Source organism: Leopardus geoffroyi, chromosome B1 (genome assembly GCF_018350155.1).
Source record: "Leopardus geoffroyi isolate Oge1 chromosome B1, O.geoffroyi_Oge1_pat1.0, whole genome shotgun sequence".
Classification (NCBI taxonomy): Eukaryota; Metazoa; Chordata; class Mammalia; order Carnivora; family Felidae; genus Leopardus; species Leopardus geoffroyi.
This window is the reverse complement of record NC_059327.1, coordinates 110,326,231-110,349,983: the sequence shown is the minus strand read 5'-3', so window position 1 is coordinate 110,349,983 and position 23,753 is coordinate 110,326,231. Positions and strand designations below refer to the sequence as shown.

The following is a 23,753-nucleotide window of genomic DNA, read 5'->3' as shown; positions in this document are numbered from 1 at the left end:
ACGTTCTAACTGTTATGTCCAGCAGAATGGACAATGGTGGGGAAGGGTATTTATGCTTTGTCTTAAAGGATATTTCCAAAGGTTGCAAGTAAGCCTTTAAAAAAAAACCCTATTGGTCATCACATAGTTATACAACTACGCTTGGTTAACTGATGAGGCTAGAAAATGTAGCCTTTACTATAGCAATGATGTGCCTAACTATTATTATTATTATGATTTTATCAAAGCAAGAAGGGAGCACATCTATTAAGGAAAAACAAGTGGACTTTGTCACAGTACCATGGAAATAGGTTTCCAGAACACCCAGCCTACCAGCTGACCTTGGGCCAAACCAAGATTGTCATTTATAAAATTGTCCAGTGCACTTTTCCTTCCTTTTTATCTCATTGGATTAGCTTAAAATGAGACACTCATTCTTTCTGTGCTGTGCTAGATTTATCTATATGATATTATTGGTTTCCTGACTGTGATCTTTGCACCAAATTGTGTCAGATGGCATGCTTTGATGACAAGTATTCATTCCCTTGATACCAAAACCATATAAAGACATGACAAGAAAGGGAAACTGTAGACCAATGTCTGTCATGAAAAAATAGGTGTAAATATTCTTAATAAAATACTGGCAAAGAGAATGCAGCAATGTACAAAAAAGATTTATACATCATGACTAAGTGGCATTTATTCTAGATATATATGCTAGGTTCAACATCCAAAAATTAACTAAAATAATTAATTACATCAATAGGCTAAAGAAGAAAAATCACATAATCATATCAATAGATGTAGAAAAAACATTCGACAAAATCCAATACCAAATTGTTTTGTTTTGTTTTTTAGGTAAACTCTACTCTCAACGTTGGGCTCAAACTTACGATCCCAAGATCAAGAGTCACATGCTCCACTGACTGAGCCAGCCAGTCATCCCCAATATCAAGTTTTGATTTTAAAAAAACCTCATCAGGGGTGCCTGGGTGACTCAGTTGGTTAAGCATCTGACTTTGGCTCAGGTCATGATCTCAGAGTTCATGGATTTGAGCCCCACATTGGGCTCTGTGCTGACAGCTCAGAGCCTGGACACTGCTTTGGATTCTGTGTCTCCCTCTCTCTCTGCCCCTCTCCTGCTCATGATCTGTCTCTCTTTCTCTCAAAAATAAACATGTTAAAAAAAAAACTCAGCAATCTAAGAATAGAGGAAACTTACTCAACTTGATAAAAAACATCTACAAAAACCTACAGCTAGCATCGTACTAAATGCTGAGAAATTATATGCTTTCCCCCTGAGACCAAGAATGAGACGAGAATGTTCCCTAGTATTTTAACATCATATGGGAAGCTTAGTTAAGCAATAAGATAAGAAAAGGAGTGTATAAAAATATTGGGAGAAAGAAAAGTTTCTTTGTTTATAGATGATATAATTTTCTGTGTAGAAAACCCCAAATAATCAGCAAACACACTTATGGAACTAATAAAAGATGATAGTAAATTTGCAGGATACAAAGTTAATATACAAAACTCAATTGCTTTCCTATATGTCATCAATGAACAATTGTAATTTGAAGTTAAACACAAACAGGTACAAATCTGACAAAACGTATACAAGAACTACATGAGAACTACAAAACTCTAATTACAGAAATCAAAGAACATCTAAATATTCTATGTTCATGTATAGGGAGACTCAATATTGTTAAGATGTCATGTCTTCCCACTATGGATTTAACACTGACCAAAATCCCCGTAAGTTATTTTGTGGATATTGACAGAGTGATTCCAAAGATTACATGGAAAGGCAAAAGATCCGTAACAACCAACACAACACTGAAGAATAAAAGAGGACTGACACTACCCAACCTGAAGACTTCTCAAAAAGCTACAGAAATGCAAACAGTGTGGCATTGGTGAAAGAATAGACATAGATGAGTGGAACAGAATAGAAAGCTCAGAAATAGACCAATGCAAATATAGTCAACTGATCATTGGCAAAGGAGCAAAAGTGATTCAATGAAGCGTCTTTTTAACTAATGGGGCAGAATAATGGGACATCTGCATTCAAAAAATGAATCTAGATGCAGATGTTACACTTTTCACAAAAATTAACTCAAAATGGATCAAGATTTAACTGGAAAATTCCAAACCATAAACCTTCTATAAGAGAACATAAACCTTCTATAAGAGAAAAAAAGTCTAGGTTACCTTGGGTTTTTAGGTATGACACCAAAAGCATGATCTATGAAAGCAAAAACTAATAAGTTGGACTTTATTAATATTTAAAAGTTCTGGGGACGCCTCGGTAGCTCAGTGAGTTAAGCATCTGACTCTTAATTTTGACTCAGATCATGATCTCACGGGTTTGTGGGTTCGAGCCCCACAGTGGACTCTGCTCTGGGCCTGCTTGGGATTCTCTGTCCCCCCCCCCCCCCCCCGCCCCTCCCCTGCTCATGTGCTCTCTATCTCAAAATAAAATAAATAAAATTTTTAAAAAAGTTAAAACTTCTGTCCTGCAAAAGACACTATTACAAGAATGAAAAGACAAGCCAGAGACCGGGAGAGAAATCTTTGCAGAACACACACCTGGTAAAAGGGACTTGCATTAAAAATACATAAAGAATTCTTCAAAGGAATTCAACCATAAGAAAACAGCTCAATTTAGAAGAAAGAGACAAAGGATTGGAATAGACACCTCACTAAAAAAGACAATACGGATGGCAAATAATCATATTTAAAAATGCTGGATCTTATAGGTTAAGGAATTGCAAATTAAAACAGCAATGAGACACCACTCTACACCTATTGGAATTATTAAAATCCAAAAAAACCTGATAATACCAAATGCTGGTGAAGATGTGGAGTAACAGGAGTCCTCACTTATTGCTGTGGGAATGCAAATGGCACAGTCACTTGGGAAGTCAGCGCTTAGCAAAGCTAAACATAGTTTAGCAGAATCCAGCAGTTGTGTTCCTAGGTATTTACCCAAATGAGATGAAAACTGTCCACACAAGAACCTGCACTTGCATGTTTATAGCAGCTTTAGTCATAATTAGCCAACACCAGAAACAATCAAGATGTCCCTTAATATATGCATGAATAGGGGTGCCTGGGTGGCTCAGTTGGTTAAGCATCCGACTTTGGCTCAGGTCATGATCTCGCGGTTTGTGAGTTCGAGGCCCGCCTCGGGCTCTGTGCTGACACCTCAGAACCTGCAACCTGCTTCGGATTCTGTGTCTCCCTCTCTCTCTGCCCCTCCCCTGCTCATGCTCAGTCTCTCTCTGTCTCTCAAAAATAAATAAATGTTAAAAATTTTTTTAAAATATGCATGGATAAATAAACCGAGCTACATTCATACAATGGAACACTACTCAGTGATAAAAAGAAATGAACTATCAAGTCATGAAGAGATGTGGAGAAATCTTAAATGCATACTGCTAAGTGAAAGAACCAAGTCTGAAAAGGCTCCCTACTGTTTGATTCCAACTATAGGACATCCTGGAAAAGGCAACATCATGGAGATAAGAGAAAGGTCAGCATTTGTCAGGGTTTCTGTGCTGAGGTGGAGGGTAATGAATAGAAGAAGCATAAGGATTTTTCAGGTGGTGAACAATTTTGTATGATCCTTTAATGTTGGATACACGACATCCCAAGTTATTCCTCCCTATACTTCTAAGTTTTCTCCTTTTTGGACCAAAAGAAAAGGATGTCTCAGAGACAGCGGAGGCAGGAAAAGGACAAAAGAAAAGGGTAATACAACATACAATGCAGCATATGATTCCTTTGTACCATTCTTCACAAAATTACTTTTCCTCCCTGTTACAATACCCTGAGTTACTTGCCTTCATCCACTTAGAAAATTCAATTATAAAATATCTGTTTAATATCTGAAATGTCTGAAGTTCAATATGAACCCCAGGGGAACTTTTCATGAAGCCCATGTAAATACATCCTTGTTTGGACTGCTTCTGGTGTGTTGAATCACAAATAGAGCTGTTTTGCATTGCTGTAATCCATAGCACAAAATGCAATTGATCTTAGTGTGGAGGACAGATACTGTGATATGGCTTATGTCAAGATGACTTGAAACTTTTCATCCTTTTTTCACTTATGTTATTTCTTTATAACATATAAGAAAAGCCATTTAAAACTGTTTGTTTATTTTGAGAGAGAGAGAGAGAGAGAGAGAGAGAGAGAGAGAGCGCACAGGTAGGGGAGGAGCAGGGAGAGAAGGAGAGAGAGAATCCCAAGCAGACTTCACAGTCAGCACAGAGCCCAACACAGGGCTCCATGCCACACACTGTGAGATCATGACCTAAGCCAAAATCAAGAGATGGGTGCTTAACCGACTAAGCCACCCAGGTGCCCCAAGAAAAGCCATTTTTGTTCATATCAGAAAAGACTTGGGGGATGTCTGGGTGGCTCAGTCGGTTAAGCATCTGACTTCGGCTCAGGTCATGATCTTGCAGTTCGTGGGTTCGAGCCCCTCATGGGACTCTGTGCTGACAGCTCAGAGCCTGGAGCCTGCTTCAGATTCTCTCTCTCTCTCTCTCTCTCTCTCTCTCTCAAAAAATAAATCAACATTAAAAAAGAAAGAAAAGACTTGGCATTAAATGCTAAGAATAAATGCGTAAATGGCCAGGAATTGACTACGTTTGTTGGCCTTTATGGTACAAAAGCATCGACTATTTTGAATAGTGTTATCTAAGACTAAAGATTTCTTTTAAGTGGAAAGTGTTTTTTTTTTTTTTAAATAAAGGTAAATGTTAGTAATGTTTTAATGGCAATTTCTGAAAGTAGTCAAAAGTTGCTCAGGTATATACATCATCATGCATTTATTGTAAGGGACTAAAATCATTTAGAATCCTGCTTAGCACCAAGCAAAATCCAGTTAAACTGGGTGCTTAGTATTTTCAAAGCACATAGGATCTCTGGAAATGCATTACTGAATATTATTTGTGCCTTTAATGATTCATCAACATTTGGGAATATAAGCTTTTATTGTCAGTGTTTTAAAAGTCAGCTATATAAAGTTGATAGAGTATACACATTAGATATACCCATTAGTCGTTTTTCAGGAAATGGAATATGTATGCAAATCTGAATGTTTATCTAGATATAAAACAAGAGGAAGATACGCCTCATTTTGTAATAAAAGACAAATATTTGAATTTCAGCAAGTTAAAAAAATATTAGTTGTCATTTTTGTCCCTGTCTGCCTTCATGCCTCTCATCCTTTCCCTCAGAAAACACACAAGCTGCTTACTCAGGCAGTACTTTTTAAAATATCAAGGACCTCAGAAACCTAGGGTTCTATAGTATTTGATAGTGTTAGAATAGGCTGAAGGGTAAATCTTTGTCCACACTTTCATTTTCCAGCCTGTTTCTTTTTTAATAGTTAGCCAGGAGTATAACCTCTCCATAATATTCCTGTTCCCTGAGTGAAATGCCTCAGACCTTTTTTCAAAAGTTAGATGCTGTGTGTGTGTGCGTTGTGTGTGATATTGATGGAGACATGGTGGGAATTCTGGGTTGGGAAATGAGAAAAAAAAAGAAAAGCAGGTTTTTTCCCTTTGCCTTTTAAAAAAATTTGGAAAACTAATCACAAAGAGCTTTACAAATCTAGGCAGTTGCTTTGAAGAAAAGAATTGTGAAAAACATGTAATTAATTAAGAAAAAAAAACTGAAAGAGAAGGTAGGATCATTTTATTTTTTTTTATTTTTTTTTTCAACGTTTATTTATTTTTGGGACAGAGAGAGACAGAGCATGAACGGGGGAGGGGCAGAGAGAGAGGGAGACACAGAATTGGAAACAGGCTCCAGGCTCTGAGCCATCAGCCCAGAGCCTGACGCGGGGCTCGAACTCACGGACCGCGAGATCGTGACCTGGCTGAAGTCGGACGCTTAACCGACTGCGCCACCCAGACGCCCCGGTAGGATCATTTTAAAAAAGGCAAGTGAAGTGAGTCTATGATTTAAAATTAGTAAAATAAAATATAATGGGTGAGGATGAAAAACCTAATTTTGGTAAAAGTGTAATATTGTTACTGGACAGAGAACCAGTTCTGAACTCATGTTTTCCTGCTCAGCACTTGAAAATCAATACTCAAGAGATGAGTGAGAGGTGCCTGGGTGGCTCAGTCAGTTAAGTGTCCAACTTGGGCTCAGGTCATGTTCTCACAGCCCGTGAGTTCAAGCCCCGTGTTAGGCTCTGTGCTGACAGCTCAGAGCCTAGAGCCTGCTTCAGATTCTGTGTCTTCCTTTCTCTCTGCCCCTCCCCTGCTCACACTCTGTCTCTGTATCTCTGTTTCTCTTTCAAAATAAATAAACATCAAAAACAAAATTTAAAAATAAAAAAAAAAGAGACAAGTGATGGTGGAAAAGAAAGGTTACTTTATTCAGGAAGCTGGCAGCCTGAGAAGATGGCGGACTAACCTCTCAAAGACCGTTGTCCCCACCGATACCAAGCTGGAGGGTTTGAAAGGGGAAGGTACAAAAAAGGGAGGGAGGCCTATGTTCAGGAGAAGCAGGTGCCCAGGCTAGTTTGTCAATGTAACCCTGAACAGACTTGCTGGCATCCCTGGTGCTGTTTTCAAATGTAGTCAGGCCTTATCTCTAGGGAAAGTCTGGTCCTTCACTCCTCAAGGTGAGTAGTCTGCAAATCTCAAGGAAAGTAGGTTAGTTCTGCTGCAGGCCAAGGGACTTAGGTGAGTAAGCAAGGAGTACATAAACTGGAAGCAAGTTAACCCCTCAGACCAGTTGGAGTGCTGTTACAGAATCTCGGGACTCCTCCTGGCAGTGTCTAATTAAAGATAATGAAGAGCAGACAGAGGAAGTAGCTGGACTTCAAACACTCAATGGTTGTGGTGTTCATAGAAAATGGCCCCAGGCAGTAGGTAATAATCCAAACAGATTGAGAAGGTCTAATGGGCATGATGCTCACATGTCCCAGCAGGCAGGTTATACTGTGGACACAGAAATTCAGGAGAGGAGATTTGGAGATTCAGTAGAATGATGGGCAGTTGGTAATAAGCACATCTTGCCCGTTGGCAGCACTTCTAAAGTCCTACCCATTTTACCAACCTAAGATGGGATTAAATTTTGTCATCAAAGCATAAGCCCAGTTATCTAAACTGAGATGCAAAAGTGAATCGATCCTACATTTTGGTGAATTAGAAAGGAATTCCTTAATCCCTTTTTGTTTTAAGACAGGACTAGCAGAATTTGGAAGTGAATGTCACATGGCTCTGTCATGACGGTAAGAAAGTTGAAGAGACTGTAGACCAGGCAAAACCTTATCAATGGTTTTGGAAGCAGCAGGGACAGCAGCTAGATATATGAAGAGAGGATTGAAAATAAGAATTTTTTTTTTAATTTATCGCTTTTTAAGTTGATTTATTTATTTTGTGTGAGAGAGAGACAGAGAGCATGCACAAGCAGGGGAAGGGCAGAGTGGGGGTGTGTTGGGGGGGGAGAAAATCCCAAGCAGGCTCCGTGTTGTCAGCACAATCCAACCCTGGGCTCCATACCACAACCTGTGAGATCATGACCTGAGCCGAGATCAAGAGTCGGATGCTTAACCCACGGAGCCACCCAGGTGCCCCAATAAGAAACAGTTTTAAGTGATACAACAGGAAGGTAGGATTTTAGGAAGATTAGATATGTGAATAAAATTAATCCGAAATTGATCCAAGATCTTTAGAGACTATTTCAAGACTCATTCATTTTGAGACTTACTATTAAGACTTGCAAACACACATCAAATAATTTTCCAATTGGGTTTGGAGGTTCATTTGTAAAACAATTTTTGTAAAGATAATAGTGTTCTAGGACCTGGCATGCTTCAGAAATTGTACATCCAAATTAAGAGTTGAATGAATATTCTAGAGTGATTCTGCCATCCTGTTGAGAAATTATCTTGCTCTAAAGAAAAAGCCTGATTAAATTGTACTACTCAGATATGTAGAAGAATACAACTGACTTAGTGCATATTAGTGTACAGTTTGAGACTGCATCAACAGCTCTTTCCCCGGTATCTCACCGCTGCGTCAGTGCAGGCATCAGCAAATTAATGAGAGGAGAGAGGAGGCCCCTGAGACTGCATCAACAAATAATTTTTTAAATTAATTATAAATATATTAATCTTACCTAGAATGAGGTTAAGACAAATACCAGATACGGATTTGACAACTGAGAACTTACAAACATCTTGCTTGTGCTCAAATTTTACTCGCTTTGTTTCAATTTCTATTTTTATTAAAAAAAGAAAACCCTGGGGGTGCCTAGGTGGCTCAGTCGGTTGAGCCTCTGACTCCGGCTCAGGTCATGATCTCACGGTTAGTGAGTTCAAGCCCCGCATCGGGCTCTGTGCTGACAGCTCAGAGCCTGGAGCCTGCTTTGGATTCTGTGTCTACTTCTGTTTCTGCCCCTCTCCCGCTCACACTCTGTGCCTCTCTCCCTCTCTCTCTCTCTCTCTCTCTCTCTCTCTCTCTCAAAAATAAATGAAAATTTAAAAAATTAAAAAGATGTGTACTTAAAAAAAAACCCTGCACAATATTTGAATTTATAATCTGTATTAGATGCTTCTGGTTTAATCTATATTGTATGGCTTGGAGATATTTCCTGTCTTTCTTGTGTAAAACAGAAAAATACCCACTAAATAAAAAGAAAAAAGTATATATCTATATATATTGCAAGCATTAGAATAGTCCTCTAAATCTTATGGAACATTTAGATCCTCAAATACTGCTTTCTTGTAACTGCATTTAATATCTCTCATCCAGCAGAGGGCTATCAAACTCCATTAATTTCTATTTACACACACAACGACATAGAGTTTACTTCACTCTTCTGGTCTTTTTTTTCCTGTTTTTATTTATTTATTTATTTATTTATTTATTTATTTATTTATTAAGTAGCAAATTCCTTTCTCAAAGTGGAGATTTCCAGTATGTAAAGTAGGTATATATATATACCCAGAGATGCTCTAATTGCAGAAGGGACCCGAGCTGCCACTGTGAAAACCCCCAGCAAGGTGTGGAGGATAATGGAAACTCTCCGCTCTGATCTATCCAAAAAATACTCTTCCAAATTCAAAGTCAGCTCTTCTTGGGTGGAGTTGTAAATATTTTTTCCCTCTGTAAAAATCCAAATGCTGACACTGCAGGGAAAATATATAAGCAGGATGATATCCAAGTTATGGAAGTTCCTCATGGTTGGATTGCCTTCAATTGCAATTGTAATTCATACCGTGCGGTTGTATGTCTTGTTTGTTTTTGTTGTTATTTACTTATTTATTTTTTTAAACGTTTATTCATTTTTGAGAGACAGAGAGAGACAGAGCATGAGTGGGGAAGGGGCAGAGAGAGAGGGAGACACAGAATCCGAAGCAGGCTCCAGGCTGTGAGCTGTCAGCACAGAGCTCAACGCGGGGCTCAAACTCACGAACCGCGAGATCATGACCTGAGCCGAAGTCGGACGCTCAACTGACTGAGCCACCCAGGCACCCCGTTTTTGTTTTGTTTCAGTAACGATGGAATATTATCTTCAGTATTTATTATGAGTACAGAAAGCATTTATTTTGACAAATTTTGTTCAAATATTTTAGGTGCCAATTTGATGGACTGGTTGACTGTGGCTTTCTATATTTATGGCAATGGGGCCCGTTCTGCTCTCTTCTAAAACCGAATTTTAGGGATTAATTATGAGAGTGAAAAAGCATTCCATCTCCTGACTATTTATTACTTTGCATTAGTAATAAATCCATTTGCGGAAGAAGCTATTATAGAACCTTCCATTTGGAACTATGCCTAGTTGGTAGTCTAATGGTAATTGTTCTTTGTTTTGCTTTTCCATTCAAAACAGAGCTTTTACATGGTGTCCCTTTATTCATATTGAAGCCTGGTACTGAATTGGTACTGAATTCATTTAAGTAGTATGACCATAAGGAGCTGTGTTATCATGGGGTTAATAAATACTTTCTCAGGCAGAGATTTTGTCTTCGTCTGTTCGGGCTGCTATCACAAGACACTATTGACTGGGTGGCTTACAAACAGCAGAAGTTTAATTCTCACAGTTCTAGAGGCTGGGAATCCAGGGGTGCCTGGGTGGCTCGGTCGGTTAAACGTCTGACTTCAGCTCAGGTCATGATCTCGCGGTCCGTGAGTTCCAGCCCCGCGTCGGGCCCTGTGCGGACAGCTCGGAGCCTGGAGCCTGTTTCGGATTCTGTGTCTCCCTCTCTCTGACCCTCCCCCGTTTATGCTCTGTCTCTCTTGTCTCAAAAATAAACGTTAAAAAAAAAAATTTAGAAGCTGGGAATCCAAGATCAGGGTGCCAGTGTGGTCAGGTGAGATGAGGGCTCTTTTTCAGGTGGCAGACTTCTTAGATCCCAACGTGGTGGAAAGGACACAGGGAGCTCTGTGGAGTCTCTTTTATAAAGGTGTAATCTCAGTCATGATCTAATCACCTCCTAAAGGCCCTCTCTACCAACATCAGCACACTTGGGGTTAGGATTTCAACATATGAATTTTGTGGGAGGTATAGAAACATTCAGACCATAGCCTACGTTGCCTGATTTTTAAGACTCATTCCACAGTGTTACAAGCTTTATCGTTAACACATAGTCTTAAGGATGAACACACTTACAGAGTGATCAGCATTTTTTTAAGTTTATTTGTTTAATTTGAGAGAGAGAGGGAAAGAGAGAGTAGGGCAGGGGCAGAGAGAGAGAGAGAGAGAGAGAGAGAGAGAGAGAGAGAGAATCCCAAGCAGGCTCCACGCTATCAGTGCAGAGCCCAACACAGGGCGTGATCTCACCAAGTGTGAGATCATAACCTGAGCTGAGATCAAGAGTCAGACGCTTAACCGACAGAGCCACCCAGGTGCCCCAGAGTGATCAGCATTTTCTTCCCACACACTATTTTTGGGGGTGACCCTGTCTCATTTTCTGTCTATCCCCCTAGTTTCTGTCTCAAAAGCCTACTTTTCTTCCCTTTTGTGCTTTTATATTTATGTTTTGTGTGTGTTTGTTTTTCTCAGAACAGTAACCATAGTAGTCACTACTTACTCAACACCTACTAGATGTTTGACACGTGCTATTTCTCTCGGTTCTGTCAGGTAGACATTACCTAAAAATCTATATAAAAGGAGATTGGAGCTTACAAAGGCTAGGTAACGTACCTGACGTTACAGAATCCAAGTTGGAATTCAAAACCCGCCCCCAAGACCCTTCATCACACAAATAAAAAGCTCAATTTTATAACATATCAAATCTCTATTATTCGATCAATTAATGAAAAAAAGATGCTTAATTAGAATACAAATGATGAATACTGCTTTGGAATATCTGCCTTTAGCAACTAACAGGAAGTCACTGATGCCTCAGCTGTGTCTTCGTGTGATAATTTTGAATCTATAAAACATTAAATAAAAACGTTTAGTGAACAACATTTAGTTGGTTTATTTAATGTTTCATATTATGTAGTGTGCCTATAGGTAATAAAAAAGGCAGACTTTCTTTTTTTAATTTAAATTTTAGTTAGCTAACATACAGTGCAATATTGGTTTCAGGATTAGAATTCAGTGATTCATCGCTTACATACAACATCCAGTGCTAGTCACAACAAGTGCCCTCCTTAGTACCCATCACCCATCTAGCCCATCTCCTGCCCACTTGCCTTCATCCACCCCATAATTTGTTCTCTATCATTAAGAGTCTCTTGTGGTTTGTTTCCCTCTCTTCTCCTCCCCTTCCCATATGCTCATCTGTTTTGTTTCTTAAATTCCACATATGACTCAAATCATGTGGTATTTGTCTTTCTCTGACTGACTTCACTTAGCATACTACGCTAGTTCCATCCATGTCCTTGCAAATGGCAAGATTTCATTCTTTTTGATGGCTGAGTAATACTCCATTGCATATGTACACCACATCTTCTTTATCCATTCATTGGTTGATGGATGTTTTGTTACTGCTGATAATGCTGTAAGCCACAAGCTTTTAAGTGGGCATTTGTGTTCGTAGAAGGAATGGAGATATTTTTTGAGTAAAAGGTAAGAGAGCCTCTATTCTATGTCTTTCAAGAAATGAGGGAAGAAAAGGTAATTTGCTTTCTGTGAAGACATTGAGAGCTAAATGTATCACAGGACTTGAAACAGTAAAAATTCCAGAGATGTTTTTACTTTACTAAGTTAATTGGGTTGAATATTGATGAAAGTTTTTACTGAAGCCACGTTTGTTTCCACATAAAATTTTCAATATGTGAAATTATTCTACTATATTTTTCAGTTACATCTTATTCGATTTTGGTGACAGTTTTGAATTCTCGAATGTTGAAGGATGCAAAAATATTTTTTTATTAAGAAAAAAAATAGACCTTCTAAAGTCCTATTATAAATACATATACTCCTACAGTACATATTATTTCTACAATTCCTTCGATGCTTAAAATGTTCATTTACCTAACATTTATTATTATCTGTTCTTACTCAAATTAGCATAGCTTGGTGGACAGGGAGAGGTAAAAACGTGAAATAAGCTTGAGCTCAGTGAGTTCAGATTACTTAACTCCCGACTAAATGCTTTATATGCTTTAATGCTTTTATATTTATGTAAATATAAATGATATATAAATGATATATAATTATATAAATGATATATAAATATAAATGATATTACTTCGGGGAAACTGTTGTCATTGTTGTTTGTTTGTTTTTTGTTTTGTTTGTTTTATTGTTTGTTTCTTTTAATAACTCATCCCTTTTGTGTCAGTGGTTTGTCCATAGTTCTATTATTTGAAGGTTTTAAGGGTCTGTTTCTCTGTCCTGTTGTTTCTGCTATATGCTTGATCATCTCTGATTGTTTGCTGATCACTGTACTTGGAAAATTATTTATGCACATAATTCAAGGCCAAGGATGGAGGTCAATCCTTCACAGAAGATATATATTCGCTTCAGGCTCTGTGGTTAAAAATGATTTGGAGATCACCCTAAGCCAAGTTCAAGGCTTGAGTTTTGTTGAAAGCCCAGAAAGTAAAACCCAGTTTGTAAACCTGCTGGAGAACTGGTTATTAATTATTCTACCCTTAGACTAAGGGTATGGCTTTTTGAGGTTTCAGATGATTGTAGGGAGGTCCCATAGTGGACCCTCCATCTTGTATAGACACTGACCTTTGATTTCTGCCCTCTTGCTTACGATGTTTTCAGAATGAAAGTTTAAAATTTCTAGGGAAATACACTCAGGAAACAAAAGCAGTTTCTCTGTTTGTTTATCTCCCAGTGGTTCCATTTTCCTTCAGAAATTCCTTATTATCATGCCCGCTATTTGTGGCTTCTATGAAGTTACTTATATTTTATCCAGCATTCCTAGCTTGCTTCAGTGGGAGGGTTGGTCTGAGGGACCTGGCTCCTATTAGCTGGGAACATACACTTTATAGGTAGATACTTCGTATTTCAGTGATTGATTTGATTCAGAAGTGATATAACCACCGTGTCACGAAAAAGGTTTGATTATGCCTTACCTTTGAAAGTGTGGTTTCCAGAGAAAGTTTGATTTAATTTTATGCTTTGGTTTCCATATTTATGGACTATGACTTTGCATGAGTAGGTATAAAATGAAAAGTGCTGGTCATGCCTAAAGCAAGAAACATTAACTGCCTAGCAACAGATTTTATTTATAGGTCAATTGAACAAGGGTTGCAATAAAAAGAATAGCTTGTATCTGTTGGTGAAAAAATGAAAATGGTTCATGGAAACTCTTTCTATTTTAGTGTATATGTAGGGAAGGTGGGGAGATAGTTAACTAAATGTGGTGGCATCCAGAAGCAGTAATAATCCAGATGTTTATTATACGTTCATAAAAATTACCAACCACCCACGGATACAATAGTAGCACTTTGTAGCACTGCAGTTTTCTGGTACCAACAACACAGCCACAAGGGGATTGTTTTTTGTATGGCTGTGTTATTGAAACAACATATTTCAGAAGTCTTTTATATTTATTGCTGTATCCATGCACAAAAACTCTACTGGGTATAGAATTGATTGTAGGAATTGCCAAAAGTGTTTATGTCCCTGTCTTAATGGTAAGGGCATTGGGTCGGAAAACTGGAGATCTTAAACATCTGTCACTGATTTGATGTTTGATCTTTCACAGATCTGGATATACTCTAAGATTGCATTCTGCCATCTTTCTGTTGTTAATTCTGAAGAATAATTAGATATTTTTGCTAATAATTTACCGGCCAGGAATGCTGAGTAAGAGAGCTATAATTCATGGTCCATAAAAAGTATAGGATTAATAGCTCTGTCATTTAGAGCCCACATTTACTCGCTTTTAAGCCTTATTGACTTATATGCAAATATAAATTATTTCACAAAATTTAAGATACACATGGCTTAAATTTGGAATCACGTGAAGAATAACAATTAAAAACAGTTTGTCTCAATCAAGAAAAATTAACCTTTGCCTTTTGCAAATAATCTAATTAAAACATTTACAATCAATGGGGCGACTGAGTGGCTCAGTCGGTTAAGCGTGGACTTCGGCTCACGGTTCATGGGCTCGAGCCCTGTCATGTTGGGCTCTGTGCTGACAACTCAGAGCCTGGAGCCTGCTTCAGATTGTGTGTCTCCCTCTCTCTCTGCCCTCCCTCACTCACGCTCTGTTTGTGTCTCTCTCAAAAATGAATAAACTTAAAAAAAAAATGTCCTATCAAACTGTCCCAAAAGCACTTCAAATTGACACTATTCAAGTGCACAAGTTTCAAGCATTGATTCCAACTTCTCTCTCCATTACCAATAAAGTTGTTTCTTTTAAGATACTAAAATACTAACATATAATTCCCAAGTAAAAATATAAATCCTAAAATAAAAATAAAAATTTCTTTATAGATAAAAGGCACACAAATCTGTCTTCGGGGATCTTCAGGACTAGCAGGTTTAAGGTTGCATTTTCACATCTTTTTTTTTTTTTAATTTTTTTTTTAATGTTTATTTATCTTTGAGAGAGAGAGCATGAGCAGGGGAGGGGCAGAGAGAGAGGGAGACACAGAATCCGAGGCAGGCTCCAAGCTGTCAGCATGGAGCCCAATGCGGGGCTTGAACTCATGAACCGTGAGATCATGACCTGAGCCGAAGTCTGACGCCCAGCCGACTGAGCCACCCAGGCACCCCGCATTTTCACATCTTAACCACAATTTAGTGCTTTTTATTTGACCAAAATAAAAGGACCAAGAAATATGCGCAGAATTTTTATGGGGAGTTGTTACAAACCCAAATGGCAGGTTATATGTGTTTTAAACCACAACAGCAAATTGTCAGCAGGAGTTAGAATTTAACTCAATTTAAGTCAATCCCTAAAGGACTATGTGGCTTCCTGATCCAGGATTGGTCTGTTTTTTTTTTTTTTTTTTCCAGAATAAAAGTCCATTTATGAGAAGAGAATAGTCCTGAGAAGATATTTGAAGATATGTAGAAATAATCTGAAACTTGAAACCAAGCATTTGAAAATTGTGAAGCAGCTTTCTATTCGAGATCTGAATATTGGTAGTGGTAATCACTGTAGATTGAACACAGTGACTGAGATGTTGCCGGAGGTCTGCAAATAATTCACTTATAACAGCTGGATTTTTATGACTTTATCATTTTCACTGGTGGATCCCCAATGCTTCTTGACTGACTCAGATTAGGCCCTCAGTAACTGTAGTTGATAAAAAGATAGCATCAGAGATAGGTGCTGTGCAGTAATGGGATGACAGTGAGAAAGTTTTCAATTTAAACAAAGAATATTTAAAAGGCAAATATAAATTCCCAGGCTTTCAGTCTAAGATAACATATAGCAAACTAAGAGGAAGAAAGATTTTAGCCTTGTGAGGCTTTTCGAATTCCTGAATGAACTTATTTCTTTATTTCCCGTCCAAGTGAGCACAGAGAAAATAAATTTGATTAAGAAGCCTCAGTGAAGGGATTTTCTGTCAGAAGAGTTTTCACAATGAGCAAATCCCAGCCCCGTTTACACAGGCTGCCTCCAATTTACACAACCTAGGCTAACGCACATTCATCTTTGTTCATCTGGGTTTGCACTTTGGGGATGAATGAATGGAGTTGGGGATGGAGGTTGGGTGGGCGGCACAGGGAGATAGGCTGTGTCTCTCTTTTCCTTGGGAACAGTTTTTGATTTTCCTTTCCCTGTGCCTTTCCCTTCCCTCTGCTCATTGAGGATGTGGCTGCTGTGGGTCATCCCCTGACCATCCTCAGAGTGGTTATAGAGCCACAGCCTAGGGTGGTGACAAAATACTAACTATTTGTGACCTACACTTTTGTGGCTTTATCTTCTTTACGTATAGGGATCCCCAGAGGGAAGCTTTTCACTCCTTGTGTACTTACCATTGTTATTAGCTGGAAAGTTTCTGTGAAACATCAAAAATGTTAATGAGCTCGGTTAGGAGGCTGGAGGATAGGGGTCTTTAGGCTCCTGCTTCCTTGTCTTAAACTCTAGACACCACTTTATTTTGACTTGGAACTGGGGTTCCTCAGGCAGAAGCAGAAGAACTATACCATTTCGATAGTCTCATTTTAATCAAATCATCTCCTTACAGAAACTGTTAGGAACGGGAAGTAGGATCTAGGATTATTAGCAAGCTCTGCTCTCTTAATTTAGTGTTATCAAATTGGCTTTTGGATTTGGCTCCGGGTAAAACAAAGTGGGGAGGTGGATGGATGAAGGCTACTATTCGTTCAGTCTGCATTATCTTACGCGGACCATTCGGGGGTCTCAGAACACATGTGAATCCTCAAATACAAACACCATTGCACTTAAGCAGAATGAACTCTTGGCTCCTAGCTCAAGTGAGCAGAACCTTTGCTTTTTTTCTTTTTCCTTCCTGATTAGGTGATGCTTTAGCCGTCTTTGTGGTGCATCTGCTTCTTTTCCCACTTACCACCCACACTCCATTTGTGGTAGAGTGACAATATATGCTGTTTAATTGCATTGCTCCTTCTCCTGGGTGAGACTGGGAGAGAGAAGGGGGATTAAGTTGCATATGGCTAGCTCAGTTGTTATTGAACGATGCCCTGACTGATGCCCGAGGTCTGCAGAGGATTTTCTTTGGATTCTGATCAATGGAGTGCTGGACACTGAGGACAGCAAATGGCCATTTTCTCTCCTGCCTTTAAAATGAAGTATGTCCTCTCTGAAGGGCAATCTATCTAGGCTGGCTCTCAAGTTTAAATGTAAACGACAGTGTGTTCCTTACTTTGAAGGCAGACACAAGCTTATCCCATTGATGGCCAAGATGCTTTGTGGAAGGAAGCGGCTTTTGTTACAAGTTTAAAATTCAGCCAGTATTATATCTCTGCTGGAAGCTTGATGGGAAGACGCCTTTAATGTGGTGCGTGTATCCTTTAAATGGCTGGGAGCTCCTGGGACTGGAACCTGGTGCCCTGTCTGTGCAGAGGTCAGCTGGTGAGTGTGCCCTGCTCTCTTTCCTCAGAAAGACTGGCACTGATTTTTTTCCCATTCAAGTAGAAATCATAGGAAAGTCTGAACAACACAAATATACAAGAAGGTATGGTTTTAAAAAAAAAAATCTTTTTCTCAACAGCTTACTATTGAATAAGTCAGTTGTAGAGAGACAACATTATCACTGCGTAGGGATGCCTCATGTGCCTGGTGCTCCAAAAAGGGTTCTGTGTTGCCATCCGTCTCACCAGGAAGCAGTATGTTCTATGATTGGGGGAGATAAAAATAAAAGATTGCACGCTAAAAAAAAAAAAAAAAAAAAAAAAAAAAGGACTTGTGACCAGTTCATTTTATTTAAAAATATTCATCCCAGTCTGAGATTTCCTGTTTTGTGATTTGAGTAGTAGAGCCTGCAATGGGGCTTTTTGAGTGGGTTCCTTCTCCCGAGATAGGCTGATTTATGAGTGCTGAAACCTGGTCCCCCTGCCATTGTAAACTGTCCTGGGGAAACTATCTGGAACACGTTATTCGCCTTCTAGTGTCCTCAACTAGAAAAACACAGTGACTTTCCTTCTCTGCATCGCATCTAAAGACATTATGAGAATATGTAACCAAAGTAGGGTAATTACTCTTTTTAAAGATTTGGCAATCGTAGTGAAATATTTATGTTAAACCAACACCTGACAAACTAACATCTGATTCATTATCTTTTCTTCATGAAACAAAGTAATGAAACAGCTCTCAAGCCTTGTAGAAAGAGGGGACAGAGGGACACCTGACTGGCTTCGTCGGTAGAACATGCGACGCTTGATCTCAGGGTCGTGAGCTTGAGTTGGGCATAGAGTTTACTGAAAAAATAAATTATTAAAAAAAAAGAAAAAGGGAGAGAATCTTGAGGGCTAAGACTGTTAACCATGTCTAAGAATGTGTTGTTGTTGTTGTTGTTATCAGATTGAAGTTTTAAAAGTGTATAATTTTCCTGGCATTAGAAAACAGCAGAATCCAATTGATACTGTCCAATGTACAAGTAGGGCTGTTGAGCTCATTAAAGACTAATGAAATAAACATGGGTTTTTGGGGTTTTTTGCTTTGTTTTGTTTTTTGTTTTTATTTTTGTTTTTTTATAACAGTAACTCCTCACTTTCTTCTCTAGCTGTGCTTGTGATTTTCCGCCTTCCTTTTGGGAGAGCTACAAAGGGAAGAATATATTGTGAAACACTATGAACAGGTTCTAAAGGGACTAGGGAAGGGCATTGTCCCAGAGGAAGCCCAAAAAAGTCCTTCTCACTAACGGGAAAACCACTGTATGGCTGTGGCTCAGCCACATTTTTGTTGGGACACATGTTATTAAGTTAAAAGGACATCCACGATCCAAAAAAGAGTAGCTTGGTTGTAAACATTTTTTAAAAAGTATTTAGAAGAAGAAAAAAATGCCAGATGGTGTTAAGAACACCCTGTGCTCCAGTCCACCGCTTTCCCTGAACCACCTTCATTCCTAATGACTGTTTTGACACCATCACCACTGATTATCTTGAAGTACCTCAGGGAAGAAAATGTTTCAATTATGTTATATCAAGTGGCAGGCGATGATTCACCTGGTTAAGAACATATAGGAATCCTCCCCAAGTCCACATATTATCTTCCCAGGAGGCCTAAATGTCTATGTGTATTTCCTTGTAAATATGTACAAGATTTTCCAGAGGAGGGAGTTGATAAGCTGCTACTTTTTTTTTTTTTTTTTTAGGAGATTGATTCTCAGCTGTTTAAGTCAGGGAAGGTTATGCGTCCCGTACATAAGAAACTAATAGTGCTGGCTAGAAGTTCACTGACCTCTGAACCATGCATGCTGGCCCATACAGTGGCAATTATTTTCTCCTTTGACTGGCTTTTGGACGAGGTTAAGTGCTGGGTTCATCCTGATTACTGAGTTGTATCCTTTCATTCAATGAGTCTCCCTTTCCTGTACGTATACAGCAACATCTAGGAATGTTACCCCCTCTTTACTTCATCACATGGCTTAATGTTTATTTGGTGTTTAACAGACGCCTTTGGTAATTTAACAATGAGTACCTGTATGCCCCTTAGAATGATGGAGAGTGGTTTTAGGTGTTCCTACCCCCTCTCTCCCTTTTGCCTCTGCCTTCCTCCCCCTCTTTGGAGGGCCCACTTTTTCTCCCAGGGTAACGTGGCTGAGCCCAGATTATGCTGTGTGCTCACTGACAGCTCCTTTCGATTCCGGCTTAATGCAGCTCCCTAATGCAGCCTCACGTGGGGGCTGTAAATGACACAGTGAGAACCGGGCTACTCCCAGCGCTCACCCGGGTATTGCCATAGCGGTGGCAAGTAACTCCAACTGTGCCCGTCTTCTCCCCAAATGGCAGCGTTGATTCTTTTCTGGAAAGGAACCTTGGAGAAGGGAAGGGCTGAGATTTAAAAGGCAGGAATTCATGTCATGTGCTACAGCAGAACTGCCGTAGCAACAGCAGCAGCAGCAGCAGCACCCGCAGCGGCAGCGAGTCATTTAGTGAGACTGCACCATTTTCTTCTCACCCTGCATAGAGGTGTGGTTGGAAGCGGCAATAAACTACCCACCCCCTAGCAGTTCCACAGAGGTGGCCTCTTCCTGGCTCCAGTCGGAAGACACAGACTGTCTGGAGGAGTCCCCAAAGACTGTTCCAATTGGTGATGTGTGTCTAAGGAAGGCTTTTTCAACTAGTAGGATGCTTGCCTGCACTTGCGGCCACCCAACTGCTGAAGAGCTCCAAGTCTAGTGCTCCGCCTTCCCCTGGGACCATTTCCCAGTGTGGGTGCACACCTATGCCCGCGTGTGTGCAGGTGTGTGCTGCTGGGGGGCTTGGCCTGGGACCTTGGTACGTGCTGGTGAATTATGGGTGCTGCAGAGGCTGGAGCAAGATTATGACCTAGCTCGGGGGCGAAGTGGATTATTTTGTGAGTGCTCTGGCCGCCAGCCATTGCCCTGGTGGGGAAAACCGTATCTCCATCTAGCTCTAAAATCACCTGGCTTGCTGGGGAGTGGAAACTGAGCCGCCGAAACTGCTTCTGCTGATTTTCTCTGCAAAATGGCTCACGCTGCTGCTTCTATTAAAAAAGTTCGAGAGGCTGAACTGGATGAAAAAGAAAAAAACCTTGAGAGAGAGAGGAAAAAACAACGGAAAATCCCCAGGGAACGTATGGAACGGAAAAGAAAGGTAACGAGGAGCATCCCTTTAACCCTTTGCCTCTGAGGCTACGTGTAGAAACCCTCCGTCCTCAGAGCCGGCAACTTCATCTTCCCTTCCCTCCATCATTCCCCTGCACCATTCCCAAGCTCAGTTTGCAGCCTATAGCTCATGTCCAAATTTGCTGCATTGGGAGGAGATGCCTTGAGCAGGGCAAATTTCCTTCGCTTTAACCAAGCCAAACCGCACTCCGTTTTTCTCTGGTTTTCTCAGTTATGTGTACTCAATCTCAGAGCCAGGTGCTTTATGCCTCCAAGTAACTCCCAACACTTGTCTTAGGAGAAGGAAAGGGCTGATTGATGGTTAGCAGGGTAGAGTATTTTTCTCTTCTTGTTCCTCATCTCTACTTACTAGACCTTCAGCACAGCGCCTTCTCACTGACGATATATGTTATGTAGATCGCTGGTGGGAATAAGCCTCAGGTTTTATTTACTCCTTTTTCTTTCCCCTTCCGGAGGTGCACACTGTTCGATGTGAAACTGCACTAAGAATATTGGTGCAGTGAGCTGTGTCCTTGCATCTTTAAATTTTTAATTCATTTATTTTCTGGTTTCCATCAGTAATCTTATGATTTTCTCTCCTGGCTGTAGCAATTAGGTGAAAAGACCAAGGTTAAATAACAGGAAGAAATGCGGATTCCCTATACATTAAACTAGAGAGTTGTCTCTTTCTGTCTTTCGAAACATTATTTTTTTCTTTACCATAGAAATAATCTTACACCTGGGCGGAAGGGAAGTGTTCATTTAGTCAGTGGTCTGGTTCTATAAGGGAAGAAGATCTCTGTAAATGCCTTAATTAACAAAGTAGGTCACTGAATAATTTCAGAATGTGATAAACAGCATATTACATTAGCAAAGCATAAAAATAGTGGTTGGTACACAAGCTGTTGTTAAACATAACTCGGGGGTTGGGGATACACTGCAGATCAGATGCTCAATAATCCATATGTTCAATGCTTCCCCCACCCTTCTTCATTAATAGGTATGTTTACCTTTCCATTTTGAGGATGCTATCTTTGCCTAATTTTCGGAAAGACACGTGAGGACCCACATTGAATTAAGATCTTACTATGTAGGGATTTGTCCCATTTCAGTTTTACTACTTATTTCACCACTAGTTAGTGGAAGTAACTATTATTAGGCAACATAATTAAATAAAATTAGAAGCATATTCTCGTTTTTCCTTCTGGGAGAAAACTTTAGTATTGCTTGTCTGACCTTTAGAAGGCCTTGTTTCAAGGATGCCGTAATTCTTTTTTTATAATACCTTGGCCATTTTTGTGGGAGCTGGCTTACTTCTTGACAGTTACCACAGTTCTGCTTCTAATCCTCTAAATGGAACATTATTACGTAAAACAATTTCCTGTGATCGTATCTTTTTTATCTTATATTCTCCAAAACATAGTATATTGCTTCTTGGCCAGGACCGTTCAGCATCCAGTTGTGACCTAGTAACTTTGCTTAGCTAGAGTACCACGCATACACCTAGAACATTTCTTGGTCTCGCTGTGGCTTGTTTCTGTATCTAGTTCACTTTTCCCCTTTTCTATCCGTTCTTGAAATGGAAAGACTACATCATTAAAATGGAAAGGTGCCAATAGTTGTCGAGAATCTCCATTGTTTTGATGCTGCATTGCTTTAGCTTGAATCCAGCACCGTGGCAAGATCGATGGTTAATCATGCAGTCTTATGACAGCATTATCTGATCTTCACATCCAGATAATATCATTAAGCTAGAACCAAGGAAAATTGGGGGAATAATCGCATAGCTATTATTTGTTCTTGTTCTTTTTTTTTTTTTTTAACATACCTTCTGGACCTCTTCCCTTTTATACTGCAGATGCTTGAGTATTTACACAGTATAACAAATACTAGCTTAGAAGAGTGACTGACATTTTTAGGTGTTTTAGATTTATTTTCAACACCCCCCCATAACTACTTGAGCCAGTTCTAAAATTTGGTTTAAGATAAAAAAGTGTACCTCATTATTATTATTTAAGGTATGTAGAATAGTAGTTCATAAAGAAATGAAAAAAGGATAGTTGCCTGTTAGTGGTACTCTGGAACACCATCTCCTGAAAGTAACCTAAAACTTATTATACTTTATTTGCTGTTGCCTTTTTATAACCATAAAGAAATGCATCAGTAGTAGTGGTGATTAAACATATCACTTAAATATCCATTTGTAAAGTATCTTGCGAAAGAACTTGCTTATTTACAAAATTCAGATGAGACCTGCCCCAATTCAGGTAATAGCCAGCTATGGAGCTCAAAAAAAAAAAAAAAAAAAAAAAAAAAAAAAGCTGGTGTTGAAAAGATTTTTACTGAAGTAAAAATGATTGAGTATTAAATCAATTAGGCAGCTTCAAATTTGGATCTCATTTTAAGATTTTTGTAAACTTGCTGTTGATTAAAAGAATCTTTGCATTATTGTTTTATACTCTGTAAAACATTTTAAGTAAGTTTTAATTATTGTAAACTTGAAACACATTGCATGCTTGGCTATAAGCCTTCTACTAAGTTGTCAGTGGTATGTTTTTTTTTAAATGACTAATTTGTATAGTAGGGGATCTAGTTTCAACCTCAGTATAAGCAGAATTTATCTTGGAATAAAATGTTCAGTCTTCTTTGAGTCTGGATAGCTAATATTTAAATATAGCGTATGTTAAATATATATAGTATATGTGTCATACTATGATAGAGCTAGAATAAAGCTTTCCTTTAAGCAAAGGGACCAAGATTAAGATTAGTTGAAGCAAACAAACATTTTTTGCCCCAAATAGTACACTGATATTCTAGGTTTTTACAAGAATAAGAGGATATTCCTATACTAATTATTAGCTTATATGAACTGAAGTTATTTCTTTGTAAGTCCACATGTCTTATTTCTACACTAGAACCTGAGACATTAGACTTGAGAAGGATGCCAAAAGGAATGATTTCTCACAGACTTGTAAGACTTAGTTGTAGGAAGTGATTTTGAGTATAATATTCTCTCCACAATCACTTTTTTTTTAATTTGGAAAAACATAATTTCAGAGAATCTGTAAAAAACAAAACAAAACAATTCCA

At 39.0% G+C, this 23,753-nt stretch overlaps 1 protein-coding gene across 23 annotated transcripts in view; it reads left to right on the top strand.

Annotated features, from left to right (window-relative positions):
• Positions 1-23,753, top strand: part of ANK2 (ankyrin 2) — a 682,786-nt gene that overhangs the window by 382,748 nt on the left and 276,285 nt on the right. For 3 of the 23 annotated variants that reach the window (XM_045469846.1, XM_045469854.1, XM_045469900.1), the window contains exon 1: positions 20,102-20,652. The exons of 15 other annotated variants lie outside the window; for them this stretch is intronic. In XM_045469846.1, coding sequence (XP_045325802.1) covers positions 20,524-20,652 — 129 coding nt within the window. In that variant the 5' untranslated portion in view covers positions 20,102-20,523. Of the gene's footprint in view, positions 1-19,848; positions 20,653-23,753 lie in introns of those variants that run through there. 5 more of the 23 variants (XM_045469796.1, XM_045469805.1, XM_045469514.1 and 2 more) reach the window with 4 other exon arrangements.